The sequence below is a fragment of the Rana temporaria genome (genome assembly GCF_905171775.1).
Source record: "Rana temporaria chromosome 7 unlocalized genomic scaffold, aRanTem1.1 chr7b, whole genome shotgun sequence".
In the NCBI taxonomy this organism is placed as follows: Eukaryota; Metazoa; Chordata; class Amphibia; order Anura; family Ranidae; genus Rana; species Rana temporaria.
Window position 1 is genome coordinate 161,951 of NW_024404469.1, and position 25,948 is coordinate 187,898.

The 25,948-nt window shown below is 50.6% G+C and overlaps 1 protein-coding gene across 1 annotated transcript in view; it reads left to right on the plus strand.

Moving 5' to 3' along the window:
- PTCH2 (patched 2) overlaps window positions 1–16,601 on the plus strand; it is a 59,143-nt gene extending 42,542 nt beyond the window's left edge. The window contains exons 13-23 of the mRNA XM_040334364.1: window positions 1,132–1,250; window positions 1,344–1,746; window positions 1,838–2,150; window positions 3,883–4,025; window positions 4,610–4,790; window positions 4,870–5,150; window positions 6,216–6,353; window positions 6,553–6,695; window positions 10,594–10,972; window positions 11,718–12,209; window positions 15,073–16,601. Coding sequence (XP_040190298.1) covers window positions 1,132–1,250; window positions 1,344–1,746; window positions 1,838–2,150; window positions 3,883–4,025; window positions 4,610–4,790; window positions 4,870–5,150; window positions 6,216–6,353; window positions 6,553–6,695; window positions 10,594–10,972; window positions 11,718–12,209 — 2,592 coding nt within the window. The 3' untranslated portion in view covers window positions 15,073–16,601. The remainder of the gene's footprint in view (window positions 1–1,131; window positions 1,251–1,343; window positions 1,747–1,837; window positions 2,151–3,882; window positions 4,026–4,609; window positions 4,791–4,869; window positions 5,151–6,215; window positions 6,354–6,552; window positions 6,696–10,593; window positions 10,973–11,717; window positions 12,210–15,072) is intronic.
- The last annotated feature ends 9,347 nt before the right edge of the window (window positions 16,602–25,948 follow it).

Consider the following 25,948-nt stretch of genomic DNA (forward strand, 5'->3'; position numbering starts at 1 on the left):
TCCCGACACGGCGATTGTATGTCCTCCGGGGGCCAACGTTTCCTCCAAGATATATATTGGTGGCCTCATTGGCTTCTCTCCAAAGGCTGATTTGTAATTATCGGCTCCTAGCTGGAGAGCAGATGGGGCAGTCTGAACGTTATCTGTCACGTATCTCCACATCGAATGTTACTTATCGCGACATCGAATGTTACTTATCGCGACATCGAATGTTACTTATCTCCACATCGAATGTTACTTATCGCGACATAGAATGTTACTTATCGCGACATCGAATTTTACGTATCTCCACATTGAATGTCACGTATCTCCACATTGAATGTCACGTATCTCTACATCGAATGTTACGTATCTCCACACTGAATGTCACGTATCTCTACATCGAATGTCACGTATCTCCACATTGAATGTCACGTATCTCTACATCGAATGTTACGTATCTCCACACTGAATGTCACGTATCTCTACATTGAATGTCACGTATCTCCACACTGAATGTCACGTATCTCTACATTGAATGTCACGTATCTCCACACTGAATGTCACGTATCTCTACATTGAATGTTACGTATCTCCACACTGAATGTCACGTATCTCTACATTGAATGTCACGTATCTCCATGCTGAATGTCACGTATCTCCACATCGAATGTTACGTATCTCTACACCGAATGTTACGTATCTCCACACTGAATGTCACGTATCTCTACATTAAATGTTACGTATCTCCACACTGAATATTATGTATCTCCATGCTGAATGTCACGTATCTCCACACTGAATGTCACGTATCTCCACATTGAATGTCACGTATCTCCACATCGAATGTTACTTATCGCGACATCGAATGTTACGTATCTCCACATTGAATGTTACGTATCTCCACACTGAATGTCACGTATCTCTACATTGAATGTTACTTATCGCGACATCGAATGTTACGTATCTCCACATTGAATGTCACGTATCTCCACACTGAATGTCACGTATCTCCACATTGAATGTTACGTATCTCTACATTGAATGTCACGTATCTCTACATTGAATGTCACGTATCTCTACATTGAATGTCACGTATCTCCACATTGCGTGCCACATATCTCCTTCATTTCTCCGTTGTGTCTCTTCCAGGCGGCTGTGGTGGTCGTATTCAATTTTGGGATGGTGTTGTTAATATTTCCGGCCATCTTGAGCTTGGACCTGCAGCGTCGGGAGGACCAGAGGTTGGATATTCTCTGCTGCTTCTACAGGTAGGGCGCATGGATCTACCAACTCTTCAGACCTGAATTTGTTTTGTTTTTTGTATCTCCGAAGTGACCGGCGTTTCTTTCCCCTTCATGCAGCCCCTGCTCTACCAGAGTAATCCAGATTCAGCCTCAGGAGGTCCCTGATGCCAATGACAATCACACATACCACCCATCACCGTATGGCAATCCCACCATCACTACCAGTACCCAGATCACCACCACTGTGCAGGCCTTCACTCAGTGCGACTCCTCTGGGCACCACATTGTCACCATCCTGCCGCCCACCTCCCAGATCTCCACTTCGCCGTCGGTTGTCATACCCACAATGGATCCTCTTGGCTCCCAGGTGTTCAGCTCCAGTTCCACTCGGGATCTGCTGGCCCAGATGGATGACGCCAAAGCAGGCCGAGAGTGCGTTCCGCTGCCTTTCCTGAAGTGGAGCCTCTCCCAGTTTGCTCGCGAGACGTACGCCCCTCTGCTGCTCAAACCCGAGACCAAGGTAACTGCACCGGAGCTTTCTAGACAAACCAGTATGGACCATAATGAATGCAGATTCTCAGATACTCATACCTCTGCTTTTCCTTTTGTAGGGCATTGTGGTGGCCTTGTTCATGGCACTGTTGGGCCTCGGCCTGTATGGAACCACCATGGTCCACGATGGTCTCTACCTGACCGACATTGTCCCACGAGAGACCAAAGAATACAACTTCATCTCCGCCCAGTTCAAATATTTCTCCTTCTACAACATGTTCATCATTACCAAAGGCGGCTTCGACTACCCGAAAGCCCAGGCGTCGCTCTACGAGCTTCATGAGTCCTTCGATTCTGTCCGATTCATCGTACGGGAAGAAGGGAGGGAGCTGCCCAAAATGTGGCTCCATTACTTCCAGGACTGGCTGAGAGGTAAGACGGGGACGATACGCAATACCAAACTTCTATGCGTCATTAGTAAGTGTGCAGCTGAAGACCAAGTCTTCATTAGTTACATGTAAAATACACAGAGTACACCCAACATGTTTCGGCCATGGCGGGGACGATACGCAATACCAAAGTTCTATGCGTCATTAGTAAGTGTGTCCGGCTGAAGACCAAGTCTTCATTAGTTACATGTAAAATACACAGTGAGTACACACAACACGTTTCGGCCATGGCGGGGCCATACGCAATACCAAAGTTCTATGCGTCATTAGTAAGTGTGCGGCTGAAGACCAAGTCTTCATTAGTTACATGTAAAATACACAGTGAGTACACACAACACGTTTCGGCCATGCCGGGGAGGATACGCAATACCAAAGTTCTGCTGCTTCATTAGTAAGTGTGCAGCTGAAGACTGGTGCTCTTGGCTGGGATGTGCCTTCCCTGTAGCCAATATAAGCCAGCAAATCGGTATTCTCCAAAATCCAAGTCTTCATTAGTCACATGTAAAATACACCCAACACGTTTCGGCCATAGCGGGGGCGATACGCAATACCAAAGTTCTATGCGTCATTAGTAAGTGTGCAGCTGAAGACCAAGTCTTCATTAGTTACATGTAAAATACACAGTGAGTACATCCAACACGTTTCGGCCATGGCGGGGACGATATGCAATACTCAAGTTCTACTGCTTCATTAGTAAGTGTGCAGCTGAAGACTGGTGCTCTTGGCTGGGATGTGCCTTCCCTGTAGCCAATATAAGCCAGCAAATCGGTATTCTCCAAAATCCAAGTCTTCATTAGTCACATGTAAAATACACAGAGAGTACACCCAACACGTTTCGGCCATGGCGGGGGCGATACGCAATACCAAAGTTCTACTGCTTCATTAGTAAGTGTGCGGCTGAAGACTGGTGCTCTTGGCTGGGATGTACCTTCCCTGTAGCCAATAAAAGCCAGCAAATCGGTATTCTCCAAAATCCAAGTCTTCATTAGTCACATGTAAAATACACCCAACACGTTTCGGCCATAGCGGGGGCGATACGCAATACCAAAGTTCTATGCGTCATTAGTAAGTGTGCAGCTGAAGACCAAGTCTTCATTAGTTACATGTAAAATACACAGTGAGTACATCCAACACGTTTCGGCCATGGCGGGGACGATATGCAATACTCAAGTTCTACTGCTTCATTAGTAAGTGTGCAGCTGAAGACTGGTGCTCTTGGCTGGGATGTGCCTTCCCTGTAGCCTTCCCTGTAGCAAATCGGTGTTCTCCAAAATCCAAGTCTTCATTAGTCACATGTAAAATACACAGAGAGTACACCCAACACGTTTCGGCCATGGCGGGGGCGATACGCAATACCAAAGTTCTACTGCTTCATTAGTAAGTGTGCGGCTGAAGACTGGTGCTCTTGGCTGGGATGTACCTTCCCTGTAGCCAATAAAAGCCAGCAAATCGGTGTTCTCCAAAATCCAAGTCTTCATCAGTTACATGTAAAATACACAGAGAGTACATCCAACACGTTTCGGCCATGGCGGGGGTGATAAGCAAGGTCTGCATCATAGTCTTCTGCTGCTCCTCAGTGGCAGAGTAGTGTAATGGTTCTGCTTGTTTAATATCTTGTCCTCAGAGCTGACGCTTTGGAGTAGAAGTAGTTCAGATGGGTCACATAGCCCCATAAGGTCACATCATTGTTCTTACGATCTCCGCCTCTCGCCCAGGTCTCCAGGCCGCCTTTGACAAAGACTGTGAATCCGGCCGCATCACGCCAGACAACTACCGCAACGGCACGGAAGACGGAGTCCTGGCCTACAAACTTCTCATTCAGACCGGGAATAAGAAAGATCCCTTTAATCTCGATCAGGTAAATTCTTGCTTACTGTGATGTCACTGCACAAATATGCGGCCTCTCGGAGGGGTGGGCCTTGGCGCAGAGCGGCCGCATATTTGCTTACCACATTGCACAGCTGTGCCGAGAGAGAATGCCCTGCGCACTCCCGGCACAGTTACCTGCGGCTAACGGAAAAATCCTTGCAATCGGGAGCTTTCCAATCATGTGACCATCGTGACCGCCAATCATGGCTGTCACATGATCATAAACCTTGCCCCGCCTCCCCTTATGGGCTTGGAGGCGCCGGTGCCATGGGGTTAAAACTGCCATCATCATGTTGATGGGTGGGGGTGGGGGGGACCAAGGAAGGCAGAATATAAGCAGATTAAATGCAGGGCCGTCTTTAAGACAGGGCAAAAGGGGAAGCTGCCCCGGGCCCAGTCATGGTTGTGGGGCCCAAAGCAGCTGGCCCTTGAGCCTACACTGCCTGAAAACACTTGACAAGTGGATTTGGGGGGGTGGGGCCCCAAGAAAATGTTTGCCCGGGTCCAATCAATATTAAAGACCCCCCTGATTAAATGTCCGCCGCCTCTAATAAGAAGTTTTCTCCTGAACAGCTCACCGGCCGGCGTTTGGTAGACGGGAACGGCCTCATCCCTCAGGACGCCTTCTACATCTACCTAACGGTTTGGGTCAGCAACGACCCCCTGGGCTATGCCGCCTCCCAGGCGAATTTCTACCCCCCGCCGCCCGAGTGGATCCACGACCGATACGACACGACCGGGGAGAACCTGAGAAGTAAGTTTTATTGATTATTACTAATAAACTAAAGCCGGATCTATAAGGGTCTCTGACCTCTCTGCTTCCCTCTCTCCAGTCCCAGCGGCAGAACCCATCGAGTTTGCCCAATTTCCATTCTACCTCAACGGCCTGCGCCAGACGTCGGACTTTATCGAGGCGATCGAGAGCGTGCGATCGGTGTGCGATGAGTTCGCCAAGCAAGGAGTGTACAGTTACCCCAGCGGGTACCCGTTCCTCTTCTGGGAGCAGTACATCGGGCTCCGGCACTGGTTCCTCCTGGCCATAAGCATCGTCTTGGCTTGTACCTTCTTGGTGTGCGCCATCCTCCTGCTCAACCCCTGGACCGCTGGCATTATTGTAAGTACCCGCAGATCTTCTTACATTGCTAGATATTGTTATGTGGGTAGGAGCGCCCCCGTGTGGCTGGAGCCCCGGTGCCCAACCTGCGGCCCAAGGGTAGAAATCACGGGGCCCCCGTACAGCCGAGCTGAATCAATAATCACCGATTGGGATTTTTTATCTAGCAGAATTTCTGAAGACGTTTGATTTATTTTATTTTTTGGATTTATTTTATAAAAGAAAGTACAACATTTTTTTTTTCAAAATTGTCGCTCTTTTTTAGTTCATAGCGGGAAAAAAAACAAAAAACGCAGAGGTGATCAAATACCACCAAAAGAAAGTTCTATTTGTGGGAAAAAAATGATATACATTTTGTTTGGGTACAGCGCCGCAGGACCGCGCAATTTCCACTAAAAGCAACGCAGTGCTGAGCAGCAAAAAAAGCTCTGGTCACGAAGGGGGTAAAAAAAAACATTTTTCATTATTTTTTATATTTTATATATATTTTTTTACATTTTTTGAATAGCCCTGTGTGTGTGTGGGGGGGGGGGGGGGTGTCTAAACAGACACCCAACAGGCTCTCTGTTCATTCAGTTTTCTTTTTTACATTTTTTAAACAGCCCTGTGGGGGTTGGTGAAATATTAGCGGGTCTTAACAGACACCCAGCGTCTGACTTCTGGGACAGAGAAAGAGATTGAGGACACAGATTCCTCATTCCCTTCCCACATGAACAGGAAGCACTCTGTATAGAGGCTCCCTGTTCATTAACAAACTCAAGCATTGAATACACGGGGAGGGCCACAGGGGGTTGGTTTGAGTAATTGTACCCACTCCTGCTGCTCTGGGCCCCCCCTTATGGGGCCCGTACAGGAGGAAAGGGGCTACCCCTCTGCCCTAAGGGTAATACCAGTGGATCTCTAGAAGTCACATGCCTCCAACCATTTGCTGTGGTTATTCTTCAGTCTCTGTCTTCTGTAGCATTACATAGATTGCATATTATATGTGGCCCTCCGGGGCCCCCATAGGCCCCTCTATATCATTAAACAGACATCAGGTTATCACGTGTTCCTTTGTGTCCGCAGGTCTTCGTCTTGGCTATGATGACGGTGGAGCTGTTCGGAATTATGGGTCTCATCGGCATTAAGCTGAGCGCCATTCCCGTGGTCATTCTCATCGCTTCCGTCGGCATCGGCGTTGAGTTCACCGTCCATGTGGCTCTGGTAAGTCACCAGCAGCTCCTCACACCAGAAAACAAACTTGATTTTCTTTATCAGGAAAATTATTCTAAAAAACCTGAAATTTGTCAGAAATTTGTCGGCATGCTGGAGAATTCTCACCGATGTTCCTGATTGGATGAGAGTCGCATTGAGGTCGATTAGACTGTAGAATATACAAAAATATATTTGTGTTTTCCTCCAGGGTTTCCTCACCGCAATCGGCGACCGGAACCAGCGTTCGGTCCTGGCTCTGGAACACATGTTCGCTCCGGTGTTGGACGGCGCCATTTCCACCCTTCTCGGGGTCCTGATGCTCGCAGGGTCTGAATTCGATTTTATTTTAAGGTATGATTCCAAATGTCATTCATCATGTGTCCCCCCTCCCCTCCTATCCACAACTTGGTTTGTACAGCAAGGCCCCGCCCCCTCTGAGCTCCCCACCTATCCACAACCTGAGGTCCCACCCCCTCTGAGCCATCCAGCTCCCCACCTATCCACAACCTGAGGTCCCTCCCCCTCTGAGCCATCCAGCTCCCCACCTATCCACAACCTGAGGTCCCTCCCCCTCTGAGCCATCCAGCTCCCCACCTATCCACAACCTGAGGTCCCTCCCCCTCTGAGCCATCCAGCTCCCCACCTATCCACAACCTGAGGTCCCACCCCCTCTGCTTCATCTAGCTCCCCACCTATCCACAACCTGAGGTCCCTCCCCCTCTGCTTCATCTAGCTCCCCACCTATCCACAACCTGAGGTCCCTCCCCCTCTGAGCCATCCAGCTCCCCCCTATCCACAATCTGAGGCCCCACCCCCTCTGAGCCATCCAGCTCCCCACCTATCCACAACCTGAGGTCCCTCCCCCTCTGAGCCATCCAGCTCCCCACCTATCCACAACCTGAGGTCCCTCCCCCTCTGCTCCATCCAGCTCCCCACCTATCCACAACCTGAGGCCCCACCCCCCTCTGAGCCATCCAGCTCCCCACCTATCCACAACCTGAGGCCCCACCCCCTCTGAGCCATCCAGCTCCCCACCTATCCACAACCTGAGGTCCCTCCCCCTCTGAGCCATCCAGCTCCCCACCTATCCACAATCTGAGGCCCCACCCCCTCTGAGCCATCCAGCTCCCCACCTATCCACAACCTGAGGTCCAACCCCCTCTGAGCCATCCAGCTCCCCACCTATCCACAACCTGAGGTCCCACCCCCTCTGAGCCATCCAGCTCCCCACCTATCCACAACCTGAGGTCCCTCCCCCTCTGAGCCATCCAGCTCCCCACCTATCCACAACCTGAGGTCCCTCCCCCTCTGCTCCATCCAGCTCCCCACCTATCCACAACCTGAGGCCCCACCCCCTCTGAGCCATCCAGCTCCCCACCTATCCACAACCTGAGGCCCCACCCCCTCTGAGCCATCCAGCTCCCCACCTATCCACAACCTGAGGTCCCTCCCCCTCTGAGCCATCCAGCTCCCCACCTATCCACAATCTGAGGCCCCACCCCCTCTGAGCCATCCAGCTCCCCACCTATCCACAACCTGAGGTCCAACCCCCTCTGAGCCATCCAGCTCCCCACCTATCCACAACCTGAGGTCCCACCCCCTCTGAGCCATCCAGCTCCCCACCTATCCACAATCTGAGGCCCCACCCCCTCTGAGCCATCCAGCTCCCCACCTATCCACAATCTGAGGCCCCTCCCCCTCTGCTCCATCCAGCTCCCCACCTATCCACAACCTGAGGTCCCACCCCCTCTGATCCATCCAGTTCCCCCATTACTGGGTCCCTCACTCTTCCTGCCCCCACCAGCCAATCCCCTCGCTTTATATTTTCACGCCTCCCGTTATCTTCCGGGTGGAAATATTTTTCCTCCTCCGGGAGTGAAGGGGTTAAGTTCATTTTTGGGTCCAAAAAAAAGAAATAAAAAAAAAAGAACTGCCGGCGTGGGTTTGACGTATTTTGTACTTTTTCGCGATTCCTAAAGCTTTGTTGGCGAGGAATGATCGCCTTGCGTGCGTTTTTCTCTCAGCGGTCTGAATCCCATCCAGAGCCTTTCAACCTGGGAGGTCTTGTTTAGAAGAGCGGAGGAGGGGGAGCCGGGCAAGTCCTAGCTGATCAGGAAATAGCACAAGCATCCCTCATGTAAACAGACATTTTGTACGCAGCGCGGTATAAACAGCTAAAAGCCCTACAGAGATCTGAGCGCGCCCCCCCTTCCCCCCTCCGCGCAGACCGCCAACCCAGCAGGCCTGCGTATGCGCGCCCCCCCCTAAACTAAACACTGACTGGAGGGAGATTACAAGACCCAACATAAACATCACAGCCCACTTCTAAGAACCGTACTGATTCACAGCTTGGCACCGAGCGCGCTTAACCCTTCCGCCGCGCTTAACCCTTCCCGCCGCGCTTAACCCTTCCGCCGCGCTTAACCCTTCCGCCGCGCTTAACCCTTCCGCCAGGCTTAACCCTTCCGCCGCGCTTAACCCTTCCGCCGCGCTCAACCCTTCCGCCGCGCTTATCCCTTCCGCCGCGCTCAACCCTTCCGCCGCGCTTAACCCTTCCGCCGCGCTTAACCCTTCCGCCGCGCTTAACCCTTCCCGCCACGCTTAACCCTTCCCGCCGTGCTTAACCCTTCCCGCCGCGCTTAACCCTTCCCGCCGCGCTTAACCCTTCCGCCGCGCTTAACCCTTCCGCCCTCGTCGCTCCGCAGCGCTTAACCCTTCCGCCACGCTTAACCCTTCCGCCGCGCTTAACCCTTCCGCCGCGCTTAACCCTTCCCGCCACACTTAACCCTTCCCGCCGCGCTTAACCCTTCCCGCCGCGCTTAACCCTTCCCGCCGCGCTTAACCCTTCCCGCCGCGCTTAACCCTTCCGCCCTCGTCGCTCCGCCGCGCTGGAGGCCGGATAGCGTTTTCGTTCCTCACTTTTTTTTTCTTTGCGCACCTTCTGAGTATCGAGTCCAAGCCGCAGCAAAATGAAAGGAATTCCGGCCAGACGGCGCTCTTGGCGCAGGTGACCCAGTTCTGCTCACGTCAACTCGCTCCGCGTTTATTCCTTCCCCCTTCCGATCTTCCCCGGCGCTCTCAGGCTCTCCAAGGATCTCCCTTCCCCCCCTTCCCGTGGGTTCTGATGGATGGAAAAGAAGAGGGGGGAGGGGGAGCAGAGTTCAGGAAGCCAGGGGCAGCGGCATTGACAGCCATGCAGCCTCTGGGGACCCTCCAGCTCCAACCTCACATCCAGGGGCCACAGGTCGGGGCCCCCCAAAAAAATACTGCCAATCCTGTACTGTGCCAGGCCCGGCGCCGCCGCCATCCAAATCTCGCCCTCAAGTTTTTATTTTACAACTTTCCCCCCAAAAAACGTTTCCGAAACTTTCCTCGGAACCGAAAAAAAATAAAAATAAAAGTCGATAACGGGAGAGAGCGGAACCCGGAGCCGCTGAGCACGGCGGCCAATCAGCTTCTCACTGACAACAAGACCTGGAAGCTGATTGGTTGCCGCGTACAGCCAGATTCTGCGCCCAGATTCACACCTGGCGATTCCGGAATCGCGGCAAAACGCAGGACCGTGATTAATTCTTATGCCGCGTACACGCCATCGAATTTTCCGTCGGAAAAAAGTTGGATGTTTTTTCTGATGGAATTCCACTCTTGTGTCGCGTTCACACATCACACAAACGTTCTCCACAGACGATCAGAATTTCCGATCGGAAAAATTAACCCTTCCGCCGCGCTTAACCCTTCCGCCGCGCTTAACCCTTCCCGCCGCGCTTAACCCTTCCGCCGCGCTTAACCCTTCCGCCGCGCTTAACCCTTCCCGCCGCGCTTAACCCTTCCCGCCGCGCTTAACCCTTCCGCCGCGCTTAACCCTTCCGCCGCGCTTAACCCTGACAGACGATCAGAATTTCCGATCGGAAAAATTGAGAACCGACTTTCAATCTTTTGTTGGCGGAAATTCCGACAGCAAAAGTCCGATGGATACGACGCACACGCCGCGGTCAGAATTCCCGACCGAAAGCTCACATCGGACTTTTGCTGGCGGAATTTCCGATCGTCTGTACGCGGCATAAATGGCGCCCCAACCGCCCTGCAATTTTCCTGTGGCTGTCGCGCGACAAATCGCGGCAGAATTGCAACACGTAAAGCTTGTCGCTCCAAAAAAGGAGCAAATTGTGTCAATAAAGTTTATTGCAAAAATTCTTAAATGTATTTTCTCTTTCAGTTTTTTGATGTTCTTCTTTCTTCGGCTCCTCAGGTATTTCTTCGCGGTTCTCACCATCCTCACCATCCTGGGACTGCTGAACGGCCTGGTACTGCTGCCGGTGCTCCTCTCTCTGATTGGTCCGCCTGCGGAGGTGACTCCCGCAGACAACGGCGACCGCCTGCCCACCCCGAGCCCGGAGCCGCCCCACCTCAACCACCACACCTTCTACGTCTGCCGCAAGTCCGGAGGGAAGGAGGGGCTCAGCGACATGGAGGAATCCTCGGATTATTACTCCGAGACCACCGCCACCTCCGGGATCGAGGAAGACGATCCGCAACTCTACGAGCGCAGCGCTTACATCATTCCCCCCAAACCCCCGTCGCACATCCTGCTGGAGGCCAGCGAGAACCCCACCTACCCCAAAATCATGGTGAGATTTCCTGACGCACGCTAAGCGGGGGCGGACCTTCCGCTGCAGAGAAGCTATAAATCCCGCCCCCCCCCCTAGGGTGACCACATTTCCAAACTACCCCCCCCCTTCCCAAAAATCAGCTTGTGCTCCAACGAATCACAGCACAGTGATTGGACACAAGAGGCGGGATTTATGATTTCTCCAATCACAAGCAGGGGGCGGGGACTGTGCTCCTCCAGGCATTCCCGGCCAGGAGAAGTACGGTCAGTGAGTAAAGCGGTGATGTGGCGGCCTTTTTTTGGGGCATCAGATTGGCCCTGGGGGGGGGGCAGTTTCATTCGGGGACACTGTATTGTCCTGGAATAAATGTGCCCGGGACAGACCTGCAAAGGGCAGGACTTTCCCGGGCAATCCGGGGACACGTGGTCACCCCCCCCCCTCTCTTCCAGTTATGGGTGGCTTCTGATGGTCCCGTCATCTGTGGGCCTATTAGGCATCTGTTGGGTTAGGGTTGCCATTTCTGGAAGTCCCCTCCCCCCAGTGATGGGTGATGGGCTGAGTTTCCCTCCCGTCTCTTATTCGTCTATTGTGATCGTATTGATCCCCCCCCCCCCTCTTTGCTCTTCCTCCTGGATCTCCCTCATCTGATCCTCTTTTTGAACCTTTTAGGAAGTTGAATTGTGAGATTTTGAAACATTTTGTGACCTGTAGCTCCGCCCACATTGCAGATTTTTATACTTTTCTCTCTCTTATTTTTTTTCAGTTGGTGAAGCCTTGTAAAGGGAGCCAAGACGATTCCCCCAAAGACGGCGACGGTCGCGCCGATCCCCTTCCGCCGCCGGAATTAACCCGGAGCGCCGGGCCGGACCTAAAAGACTTTCAGGAGGCGAGAGACTGGAGAAAGAGGCATCAGCCGCCTCCCGCCTCACAGGGGCCCCATGCATGGACTAAGCAGGCTCCCAGTTCTAGGACTCAACACAGGCCCCAAGGTCACAGGACTGCCCCCCCGGCCTACTGCGCCAAAGTGACCGGGCCGAGCGGCTCCATCACCACGGTGACCGCCACCGCCTCGGTGACCGTCGCCGTTCACCCCAACTTGCCGGGAGCCGTGCCGAGTTACAGCCACAGCGGCTTCGAGGACAGTACAGAGCACAAACCCGCGTGGGGGCGGAGCAAATGCAACCAGGTGGAAGTGTACGAGTTGGAGGATCTAAAGCAAGACCGGAGACAAGAAGGGCCCTCCGCTGTGCACTAGGTCAGTGTCCTCCGTATACTTACCAACATGTTAGTCCCGCCCCCGCACACACTGGACACACCCATCTTCTGGGCGCTTCTGCCCAGAGCACGCCCATTTTTTGGTGGGCCTCACCCCCGCATCCACCTTCAAGGTGGTCCCACCAAGATCCCGCCCACTTTCTAGGCCGTTCCCCCCCATATTTAAGGGTGTATCTCCCCGGAAAGTGTCCGCAGTCCCCGCCGTTTGTGTAGCGACTCAATTAAGGGCGACGCCAATTTTGTTTGACGCCTTCGGGACGGAGGACTGAGATCCGGGACTGTCCCAGCAAACCCGGGACAGTTGGCATCTATGGTGGTATTATTGGAAGTAGTTCCTAAAAGTAACCCCGCCCACTGCGCCCAGCCTGCGTCTGAATTAGGAAACGTCCGTGTTGCCTAACAGTAACCCCAAAGCCAAGCTCCCCGGCCTCACCTCAGTGGCGGCTGAAGGCGTCGGACAGTTCTTATTTCAGGCTCTATACTGAGTGGTTGGGGAATTTCAGCCGCAGCCGATCTTTTCATCGTAGAAATCGATCCAAAGGAAGTTTAATATTAATCAATTGAAAGTGAAAAGGGAAGGAGAGCGCGGGGGTCAGGCTGCTGGAGACTGCGCATGCACGCACCAACCAAAAGCGTACCCGTTATCCCTTGATTGTGATTGGTCAGTGTAGGGAGTCAGCAAAGTGCGGGGTGTGCGTTTCGCGTTTTCACACGGTGCCCTAAGAACCTTTCACACCGGGGCGGTTTTCAGTCATTTTAGCGCTGGAAATTGCCTCTGCTGAGCGCCTGAAAAGCGCTGCAAAACAGGAGTATTTATCCCCTCCCCCCCCCCCGAAAAGTGGCGCAAAAGCACCACTCAAACATTGCTAACGGCCCACGCGTTCCGTGTGAAAGGAGTCTAAAGCCAACCAATTACAAGGAGCTTATTGGCCAAAGTAGCCCAAGTCTGCCACCAGGTGGCCAATGGCAGCATTGCAAGATTTAGAAAGTCCTTCAAGGATAACTCCATCTTCCAGACCTTCCTTCGTGTCGCACCTTCGTCTCAGACCTGGATTGGGGGTGTGACATGAAACATGGGGAGCATGCAGAATTATAAAAATAATAATAAATATATATAAAAAAATAATTTTATTTAATTGGCAGAATAACATCCATCTAATGCAGGGGTGTCCAAACTTTCTAAACAGAGGGCCAGTTTACGGTCCTTCAGACTTTAGGGGGGCCGGACTAGGGCCATTGGGAGTAAATAATACCATATATTTGGTGACAGTGGGAGGACTGGTGCCCCATCGTTGGTGCCAATGGAAAGAATGGATGGTGCCAGTTGGAGGATTAGTGCCCCATTGGTGTCGGCAACAAGAATTATGCCCCATTTAAATTGGATGGAATAATGCCCCAAGGGCCGCATTAAAGCAAGCAAAGGGCCACATCCGGCCCCAGGGCCGCAGTTTGGAGACCCCTGATCTAATGCATAAGCATTCATTTCACAGTGTGCAAGTGGACAGAATTCTCAACATGTTTCACTACTTTTAGTAGCTTCTTCAGGAGATTTACATTTGTTGGGCACTGGCTACTGTGACATTGGGGGTTGTTGACTCAAGTGGTAAAGCAGTCAGATGTCGGGTTTCAGGGCACGGCGGCCCATTTTTATTGAAAGGAAACAAAACAACAGTTCAGATGCAGGATTTCCCACGCAGGGGTTCTTCTCCAGTAATGTTCATATAACCAAAATGCCAAGCCCCCTGGCTCCTAGGCTTACTTAGCCTTGCGGTACCTGCTAAACCTATTCTGTCCATTTTATAAAAAAATATGTTTTTATATATATATATTTGTGTATTTTCTCACAGTCCCAAATCTCCTTTCTATATCCTTATATCACTATGTACATAACAAGTGCTGTGACATCCCATCACATGACATCCCCGGACACGACATCCCAACCCATGACAACACATCCCACGACATGACATCACACGACATCCCATGACATCACATGACATCCCATCCCATGACATCACATGACATCCCATGACATCACATGACATCCCATCCCATCCCATGACATCACATCCCATCCCATGACATCACATGGCATCCCAACCCATGACAACACATCCCACGACATGACATCACACGACATCCCATGACATCACACGACATCCCATGACATCCCATCCCATGACATCACATGACATCCCATGACATCACATGGCATCCCAACCCATGACATCACATGACATCCCATCCCATGACATCATATGACATTCCATCCCATGACATCACACGACATCACATGACATCCCATCCCATGACATCACATGACATTCCATGACATCACATGACATCCCATGACATCACATGACATCCCATCCCATGACATCCCATCCCATGACATCACATGACATCACATGACATCCCATGACATCACATGACATCCCATGACATCACATGACATCCCATGACATCACATGACATCACACGACATCCCATCCCATGACATCCCATCCCATGACATCACATGACATCCCATGACATCACATGACATCCCATCCCATGACATCACATGACATCCCATGACACATGACATCACATGACATCCCATGACATCACATGACATCCCATGACATCACATGACATCCCATCCCATCACATGACATCCCATCCCATCCCATCCCATCCCATCCCATGACATCCCATCCCATGACTTGGAGTCCATCGCTGACGTTCCTCACTGATGCTTTGCAGGCAGAAATGCAAATAAATAAATAAAGGGACATTTTTGCTTTTTTTGCACAAATTTTGTAAATAAATGTTAACCTTTTTTTTTATTCTTCTTTTTTTAGGTGACTCCTCCCATACGACAAGCTCCACCCACCCCCTGTATATAAACCCAACAGGAACTTGTACAGAGAAAATAAAAGGACACTGATTATAAATATTCTAATAATATTATTAATACAAGAGAAGTATTAGAGACGACATCCTTTATATTTTAATATGGAAATCAACAGAAAAATTCTATTTAATAAGCTGACGATGATAATGTACTGTGAGGGGGAGGGGCGCTGCTCGCCGGAGGCGGATACGGAAGAGGCAGCGACCCCTCCCCCCACCGACATCTACGATCGACCCCTCCCCCCACCGACATCTACGATCGACCCCCCCTATTTAACCCGCCAATCAACTCGCCAATCTTGCTGCTAATGTTAACGTTCTGATGCTGGAGTGGAATTGGAGGAAAAGAAAAGAAAAACACGGACTTTACCGCCATGACGGCGCAATGACGGCGTTCTACGCAGTGTGCCTTCCCGATGAAGAAAAGCCCCTCCCCCCCACCCTGAGAAATGTACACGTTATGAAATGTTTTGGTTGTATGTTCTGCATAGTGAGGATTGTATTTTACCGGCAATCGCAGATTCCTACATGGCGTCCCGCAGGGGCGCTAGATCTGCTGCGGACTGAGGCTAACCTCTTGTCAATTATTTGTAAGATATTTATTAAACGTGTTAATCGGCCGCGTCACGTGAGCGGATCGCGCTGTCGCCAGCGGCAGGCACCACTTGTTTCTATGGAGTCTCTCTCTCGCCAGCCGGGCCAATCACAGGGGAGCAATTCCATAGAGAACAATGGTGGGCTCTGCTGGGCGATGGCGGCCATTTATAGAGCGGTCAGCAAGAGGTTAATCTCACTCTGTAACACGCGATAAAAAGTTCTGTGAGATGAGAAGAAATTCAGGTCTGTAGTCCGGAGAATTCTCATCTATGGGGGGAGGGGGGGGGGCTGACAAATTCCCACATAGATCCTCAATTGTGTCCCAAATTCCCACATAGATCCTCAATTGTGTCCCAAATTCCCACATAGATCCTCAATTGTGTCCCAAATTCCCACATAGATCCTCAATTGTGTCCCAAATTCCCACATAGATCCTCAATTGTGTCCCAAATTCCCACATAGATCCTCAATTGTGTCCCAAATTCCCACATAGATCCTCAATTGTGTCCAAAATTCCCACACAGATCCTCAATTGTGTCCCAAATTCCCACATAGATCCTCAATTGTGTCCAAAATTCCCACATAGATCCTCAATTGTGTCCCAAATTCCCACATAGATCCTCAATTGTGTCCCACATTCCCACATAGATCCTCAATTGTGTCCCACATTCCCACATAGATCCTCAATTGTGTCCCAAATTCCCACATAGATCCTCAATTGTGTCCCACATTCCCACATAGATCCTCAATTGTGTCCCAAATTCCCACATAGATCCTCAATTGTGTCCCAAATTCCCACATAGATCCTCAATTGTGTCCCAAATTCCCACATAGATCCTCAATTGTGTCCAAAATTCCCACATAGATCCTCAATTGTGTCCATCACTCCCCATAGATCCTCAATTGTGTCCATAGATCCTCAATTGTGTCCCAAATTCTTAAAAAGATCTTCAATTTTGTCCAAAATTCTATTGCCGCGTACACACGGTCGTTTTTTTCAAAATTCTCTAGCAAAACGCGGTTACGTACAACACGTACGAGGGCACTCTGTTCCATTCAAGCTCGCGTCATAACTTGCTTCTGAGCATGCGCGGGTTTAAAAACGTTGTTTTAGCCCACACACGATCAAAAAAACGACATAAAAAATTGAAGCATGTTCGAATTTTTTTTTGGTCGTTTTTTAGAAGACAAAAAACGACCGTGTGTACGCGGCATTACACAGATTTTGTCCCAAATTCCCACATAGATCCTCGATTTCTTTCCTATCTCTTCTACGCACCTTCCATGTTGCCCTCTGTGATAAACGCACAGCTTCTATTATGTCACCTCCTCCATTTATCCCTGAAGTTCACCTTTATTTCCTCCATGGCGATCTTCAGTGTCCTCCATTACCCAGAATGCTCCCCGACATCTATGCAAACTTTGACAGGGATGACCCTCCTGTGAGTTACATTGTATCTCCTGGGTGCGTCCATCACACACATTGTAACAAACATTATTTTGTGGCTTTGAAACATTTTCTGATCAGTCCGTTTGTATAAATGCCGCGCTCCAGGACAAGCCTATGAGTGAAATGTGACCGTTAAGCCCCTCCCCCACACTTGTAGCACTGCGTCTAGTTCACCTTTTCCGGCTCCGTCCCGCCACACACACACCGCTCCAGCACTGAAGTGGTTAATGCCCACTATGTCTTCGCTGTGAAACCTTTACCCCCTCCCCCGCCCCCCCCTCCCCTGCCCCTCCCCGTCCCGTCTGGGACTTTCTTCTATTTGTCCCTGTTTAGGGGACCCTCATAGTATTCAGACAGTTTTACCTAATATAATATTAATTATTATTTTTTATTATTAGCGTGTTGTATATATTTGTTGTTGTTGTGAACCGGCAGCTTGTCTAACCTCTTAAAGAATATAATAATAATATGACCCTTTACAGGCTGCCGAGGGGATCCGCGGGGGCGGGCCCTACCAAGCTGCCCGCGGCTCCTCCCGCCGGCCCCCGGAAAGGGTCGTTCTTTGTGTTTTGTGTCTATTTTACAGACTGAAGCTCGGTCACTGTGCTCTATAAATTATTTATATTAAAAGGAAAAAAGAATTTATTTTTGTAGTTTGTACAGAAGTTTAGCCGTTCAACTGGAGGCAAAAGAGTAAAATATATATTATATATAATTATAATCTCCGGCTCCTGTCTTTTCTTGGGTGACTTTTCTTCCACATCGAGTGTTTTTATCCCCTTCGGGGGAGGGGGGGGGGCCTTTCAGAAAAGAAATCTGGGTTTCCTGATCATGTGATCGCTGTGATTGGCTGATCCGGAGCCGATCCTACTAATCATTGCTGAGAACCTCGCAGTCGCCACGCTGGGCGCACTACCAGCACCAAACAGAGATGGCGTATTTTACAATCCACCTTGGTGCTGACACAATTTCTACAATAAATACAAATATTTTTTTTAGATATATGAATGTTATTAACCCCTCCCCCCCCCCCAGGGTAAACAAAATCTAAATGCCTGAGCACAATTTTGCAACTTCCGGGGGGATTATTCCGCATTTTTTCCGCCTGATGAATTGGGCTTTCATTTGTTGGTAAATAGTAATGGTCTTCTCCTCCTCCTTTCTTCTTCCTCTTTCTTCTTTTATTTTTTATGATCAAATGAAAACCGGCCCAAAATTGTAAAAAAAAATAAAAAATTCAATTTTTTTTTTAGCTGAATATTTCGTTTTACTACCCTAACAACCATCAATGATCAGCCCAAAACAAATCCGATGGCGGCGACGCCCCATATTGTATGTTGGGTGATGTTTGTATCCGGAGCACAACCCAGAAACAAAAGTGCGCATTTTATTTATTTATTTGTCCTAACTAAAACACACTGGTCTGGATTCAGAGAGCAATTGCGCCTGTGTAACCATAAGTTACGCAGCGCAATTGCTTACTTGCCCCGGTGTTACAAATGTTCCTGATTCAGGAACCTCGTTACGCCGACTGCAGCCTAAAATATGCGCGGTATAAGGCTCTTATGCCCGCATATCTTAGGCTGCATTCTTGCGATAGCCGCTAGGTGGCGTTCCCGTTGTGGTCAGCGTATAGTATGCAAATTGCATACTAACGCCGATTCACAACGTTACGCGAGCCCTGCATACGCAGTTTACGTCGTTTGCGTAAGTCGGGTTTCACGTAAGGCTGCACATGCTAAAAGCAGGGGGAGCCAATGCTAAAGGATACCCGTCGTTCCCGCGTTGCGAAATTTGAAATTTACGTCATTTGTGTAAGTGAATCGTGAATGGCGCTGGACGCCATTCACGTTCACTTTGAAGCAAATGACGTCCTTGCGACGTCATTTACCGCAATGCACGTCGGGAAAGTTTACCGACGGAGCATGCGCACTACGCTCGGCGCGGGAACGCGCCTAATTTAAATGATTCCCGCCCCCTACGGGATCATTTAAATTGCGCACGCTTACGCCGGGCATTTTTGAGCAGCGCCCACGCAAATTACGTGGCTACTGCTTCATGAATGAAGCGTAGCGCAGTAAATTTGCATAGGCGCAGGGTAAAAAGGGTACACTGCGCCTCCGTAAGGAGCGCGCAGCTGTACCTGAATCTACCCCACTGATGCTAAAAAAATAAATAAATATATATATACTGACACTGACCTTTGACCCAAACACTGAGGCTACTTTCACACTGGGGCCACACTGTCATTTTAGCGGCCCTTTTTGACAGCTAGCAGGGCACTTTTAACACCTGCTAGCGCCCGAAGAAAGGGTTAAAATCGCCTGTGTTTGCGGCACTTTGGAAGTGCTTTTCAGGCGATTCGGAAGCTCTGCCCATACATTCCAATGGGGCGGGGGAGGGGTGTATACAGCATTACCAAACTGCTCCAAAGATGCAGCTTGCAGGACTTTTTTTTACCGCCCCGCAAGCGCACCGCCCCAGTGTGAAAACGCTCAGGCTTTCACGCTGGAGAGACAGGGGAGGCGATTTTCAGGCGCTATTTTTAGAAAAAAGCCTCCCGTGTGAAAGTCGCCGTGCTTTGGCACTCACCGCGATCTAGGAATGTTTTCTTTTATTGATTATTTATATTTCATTGTTTTACAAATATTTTTTTTTATTCCTTCTTCTTTCTGCAAGGAAAGATAAATATACAATGTATCTCCATTTGCAGAAAGAAAAGGGGCGGGGCTTCACAGCGATTGATCAATTTTTTATTTTTTTTAAAAGCCCAAAAACTCCACCGGTGCCAAACAAAGTGCAACACATAAAGAGCGACACAAAACGGGCAACGGGCGCTACACTTGTCCCCCACAAGGAAGGACCTTCCCCTGATCCCCCCGGGGCGTTAGGCTCCGAGACGGACCCCCTTCTCTGGAGGGACTGCCGAAACAGACCCCTCCCAGTACTAGGTGAGGCTCCTCCCCCGAAGGGAGACCCCATGAGAGCAGAACTAAGCCAGAAGGCCGTGTCCCCCCCCCCCAAGACGTTCAGGGAAGGCCCGAGGACCCGCACCCTACTAATCACACACAAGGTGACAAACACAGGGGGGTAAAATAAAAAAGAAAGTGGGGGAGAAGGAAGGGGGAGGGGTGAGTGAAAGTGACCAATGTGCAATACGATGGCCGGCCCTCCATCCAGGAAACAAAAATTCCCCTGGTCTTAACCAAAAGGCCCCGCCCTAGAGGCAGGTGTGAAAAGTGACGTGACCATGGTGCCACATCTCGAAGTGCCCCTCAACACTTGTGCAAGTACGGCCCCCCCTGGACTGCCACTCCAGGGGCACAATCACTACGGGCTTTTCTCTCAACCCGGACCCACAACCCGGACCGTGCAGCACCCGTCCCAGCCAGGAAGGTAGGAGCTCTGAGAGATTGGGGGGAGCCCGTGCCAGAAGGCTCAACCACCACTCCCATCTGATCACATTCGGGAAATACTAACCCCTCCCCCGGTGGGAAAGGGGGGCCGGTGTTCTCTCCCGAAAAACTGTCCGGAGCACGCGCCAAATCGAGGGACCCGACCCTCCGCCGAGACCCAATGGTTCTTCATCCTCATCTGGAGGCTGCCGCCATTACGCCAAAAAGGCTTTGCATATACCACCGCTGTCCCTTTCCACCTCGCCGTGTACTGGGGACGGTCAGCAGAGCGCCACCTCCTGGCAACTGATAAGAACAGGTACTACACTTCATCTGAGCCAAAAGGCAGAGCGACTGATCAATGTGGCAGCAAATCAGAGGCTACCACAGCGATCAGGTGACCCGGATTGTTAGTACCGGGCCTGGGACTCTCGGTGAGACGCCGTGCGGCGCGCTCCAAGCGCATAGGAAGGTACGCTTATATACGTCCCCCACTTCTGTGAGGCCACATATATGTGTTACGTCAGTGTGAATGCTCCGCCCCGAGCGTCACTTCTAGAAATCTCCTTTCCAATACTCGTCACACATGCAGGTTGTACAGCACAGTGGCTGCACTTTACTGTTCCTCCTCTTGTGTGGAAGTGAAAGGGGCGGGGCGGGGGGGGTGACTGGAAAATAACTAAAAACCAATCCCAATTGTATATGGGATATCCCCTCACTTCCTGTCCTTGTGACCCCAAGAACACAAAGGGAGGGAGTGGTTGTCACCGGGACAGGAAGGAATAAAAAAATGATCGGCAGGTTTGACCCCTCCCCCTCCCCCTCTGCTTGTATCTCTATTGGAAAAAAAATCCCATCACTTCCGATCCCAATGGGGATACAAAAGGCCGGAGAGACTATCTGCCCCTCCCCCTCCCCTCCGGAGGGGTCTGTCTTCGGGAAAGCCCCTCACTAAGTACCAGGTGGACCTTTGACCTCAAGAAATGAGATCGGCCGTCATTACGTCAGGATTGATCGATTATTAGATATAAATCCCGAAGTTTGTAGAAGAAGAACTTTCACACAAACCGATCGATAAACACCGATCAATGAACACCGATCGATAAACACCGATCGATAAACACCGATCAATAAACACCGATCAATAAACACCGATCAATAAACACTGATCAATAAACACCGATCAATAAACACTGATCAATAAACACCGATCGATAAACACCGATCGATAAACACCGATCGATAAACACCGATCGATAAACACTGATCGATAAACACTGATCGATAAACACTGATCGATAAACACCGATCGATAAACACCGATCGATAAACACCGATCGATAAACACCGATCGATAAACACCGATCGATAAACACAGATCGATAAACACCGATCGATAAACACCGATCGATAAACACCGATCGATAAACACCGATCGATAAACACCGATCGATAAACACCGATCGATAAACACCGATCGATAAACACCGATCGATAAACACAGATCGATAAACACCGATCGATAAACACCGATCGATAAACACCGATCGATAAACACCGATCGATAAACACAGATCGATAAACACCGATCGATAAACACCGATCGGGATTTTTACCAAAACATACAAAGAAATTAGATTTTATTGGAAATCTCACAGAAAGTAGAAAATAAACCCCCCCCTCTATGATGATGTCATATGGGAAGCACTGAGCCCCCCCCCCCCAGAGGTGATGAAATCCCCCCAAAAGAAATCTCTAGTTGTGTGAAAATAATAATATAAAAGTCACATGACGGCGCCGCGCCGAATAGAAAACAAACGTCCCGTCATGAAGGGGAACCTTCCGGAGGTCAGAAATGTAGAAACTTCTCATCATTGATCCGGAATGATATCATTAGAAATGTTCTGCCCCACCCCCCTCTGATGATGTCATATGGGAAGCACTGAGCCCCTCCCCCCTCAGATGAGCCCCTCCCCCTCAGATGAGCCCCTCTCCCCTCAGATGAGCCCCCCCCCCCTCTGATGATGTCATATGGGAAGCACTGAGCCCCTCCCCCCTCAGATGAGCCCCTCCCCCCTCAGATGAGCCCCCCCCCCTCTGATGATGTCATATGGGAAGCACTGAGCCCCTCCCCCCTCAGATGAGCCCCTCCCCCTCAGATGAGCCCCTCCCGCCTCAGATGAGCCCCTCCCCCTCAGATGAGCCCCTCCCCCCTCAGATGAGCCCCCCCCCCCCCTCAGATGAGCCCCTCCCCCTCAGATGAGCCCCTCCCGCCTCAGATGAGCCCCTCCCCCTCAGATGAGCCCCTCCCCCCTCAGATGAGCCCCTCCCCCTCAGATGAGCCCCTCCCGCCTCAGATGAGCCCCTCCCCCTCAGATGAGCCCCTCTCCCCTCTGATGATGTCATATGGGAAGCACTGAGCCCCTCCCCCCTCAGATGAGCCCCTCCCCCCCAGATGAGCCCCTCCCCCCCAGATGAGCCCCTCCCCCCTCAGATGAGCCCCTCCCCCCCAGATGAGCCCCTCCCCCCTCAGATGAGCCCCTCCCCCCTCAGATGAGCCCCTCCCCCCCAGATGAGCCCCTCCCCCCTCAGATGAGCCCCTCCCCCCTCAGATGAGCCCCCCCCCCCTCATATAAGCCCCCTGCTGGAAATGTTGCCCTGTGTCTAGCGCCCCCTGATGGTAAGAAGTGAGCAGAACCTTTTATCTCAGGGAATTTACATGACACAGGAAGCCCCCCCTCCCCTCCCCCCCCACATCCCGCTGCTCTAAAAGAATTACACAAATTGCTACAATTAAATCATCAGAGATACAATTCTCATCACAGCGACCCCCCCGAGAAAGACCCCCCAACACCCCCGACCAGGAGACCGGGGGGGGGGGGGGCAATAATACATCTTAAAAAGGGGGGTAGCCATCCGGGGCCCTGGGGACCTCTGAGCCCTTTAATAATAATATATATAAAAACATTTAAAATAAATAAAAAAAGGGGGGGCTGCCATTGAGCCCAGTCAAGCCCAATGGTAAGTCCGGCCCTGACTCTGATGTATGGAGAGGACTCTGCAGACTCTGATGTATGGAGAGGACTCTGCAGACTCTGATGTATGGAGAGGACTCTGCAGACTCTTATGTATGGAGAGGATTCTGCAGACTCTGATGTATGGAGAGGACTCTGCAGACTCTGATGTATGGAGAGGACTCTGCAGGCTCTGATGTATGGAGAGGACTCTGCAGACTCTGATGTATGGAGAGGACTCTGCAGGCTCTGATGTATGGAGAGGATTCTGCAGACTCTGATGTATGGAGAGGACTCTGCAGACTCTGATGTATGGAGAGGACTCTGCAGACTCTTATGTATGGAGAGGATTCTGCAGACTCTGATGTATGGAGAGGACTCTGCAGACTCTGATGTATGGAGAGGACTCTGCAGACTCTGATGTATGGAGAGGACTCTGCAGACTCTGATGTATGGAGAGGACTCTGCAGACTCTGATGTATGGAGAGGACTCTGCAGGCTCTGATGTATGGAGAGGACTCTGCAGACTCTTATGTATGGAGAGGATTCTGCAGACTCTGATGTATGGAAAGGACTCTGCAGACTCTGATGTATGGAGAGGATTCTGCAGACTCTGATGTATGGAGAGGACTCTGCAGACTCTGATGTATGGAGAGGATTCTGCAGACTCTGATGTATGGAGAGGACTCTGCAGGCTCTGATGTATGGAGAGGATTCTGCAGACTCTGATGTATGGAAAGGACTCTGATGTATGGAGAGGACTCTGCAGGCTCTGATGTATGGAGAGGACTCTGCAGACTCTTATGTATGGAGAGGACTCTGCAGACTCTGATGTATGGAGAGGACTCTGCAGACTCTGATGTATGGAGAGGATTCTGCAGACTCTGATGTATGGAGAGGACTCTGCAGGCTCTGATGTATGGAGAGGACTCTGCAGGCTCTGATGTATGGAGAGGACTCTGCAGACTCTTATGTATGGAGAGGACTCTGCAGACTCTGATGTATGGAGAGGACTCTGCAGACTCTGATGTATGGAGAGGATTCTGCAGACTCTGATGTATGGAGAGGACTCTGCAGGCTCTGATGTATGGAGAGGACTCTGCAGGCTCTGATGTATGGAGAGGACTCTGCAGACTCTTATGTATGGAGAGGACTCTGCAGACTCTGATGTATGGAGAGGATTCTGCAGACTCTGATGTATGGAGAGGACGCTGCAGACTCTGATGTATGGAGAGGACTCTGCAGGCTCTGATGTATGGAGAGGATTCTGCAGACTCTGATGTATGGAGAGGATTCTGCAGACTCTGATGTATGGAGAAGACTCTGCAGACTCTGATGTATGGAGGACTCTGCAGACTCTGATGTATGGAGAGGACTCTGCAGACTCTGATGTATGGAGAGGAATCTGCAGACTCTGATGTATGGAGAGGACTCTGCAGACTCTGATGTATGGAGAGGACTCTGCAGACTCTTATGTATGGAGAGGACTCTGCAGACTCTGATGTATGGAGGACTCTGCAGACTCTGATGTATGGAGAGGACTCTGCAGACTCTGATGTATGGAGAGGAATCTGCAGACTCTGATGTATGGAGAGGACTCTGCAGGCTCTGATGTATGGAGAGGACTCTGCAGGCTCTGATGTATGGAGAGGACTCTGCAGACTCTTATGTATGGAGAGGACTCTGCAGACTCTGATGTATGGAGAGGACTCTGCAGACTCTGATGTATGGAGAGGATTCTGCAGACTCTGATGTATGGAGAGGACTCTGCAGGCTCTGATGTATGGAGAGGACTCTGCAGGCTCTGATGTATGGAGAGGACTCTGCAGACTCTTATGTATGGAGAGGACTCTGCAGACTCTGATGTATGGAAAGGACTCTGCAGACTCTGATGTATGGAGAGGACTCTGCAGACTCTGATGTATGGAGAGGATTCTGCAGGCTCTGATGTATGGAGAGGACTCTGCAGACTCTGATGTATGGAGAGGATTCTGCAGACTCTGATGTATGGAGAGGACGCTGCAGACTCTGATGTATGGAGAGGACTCTGCAGGCTCTGATGTATGGAGAGGATTCTGCAGACTCTGATGTATGGAGAGGATTCTGCAGACTCTGATGTATGGAGAAGACTCTGCAGACTCTGATGTATGGAGGACTCTGCAGACTCTGATGTATGGAGAGGACTCTGCAGACTCTGATGTATGGAGAGGAATCTGCAGACTCTGATGTATGGAGAGGACTCTGCAGACTCTGATGTATGGAGAGGACTCTGCAGACTCTGATGTATGGAGAGGAATCTGCAGACTCTGATGTATGGAGAGGACTCTGCAGACTCTGATGTATGGAGAGGACTCTGCAGACTCTGATG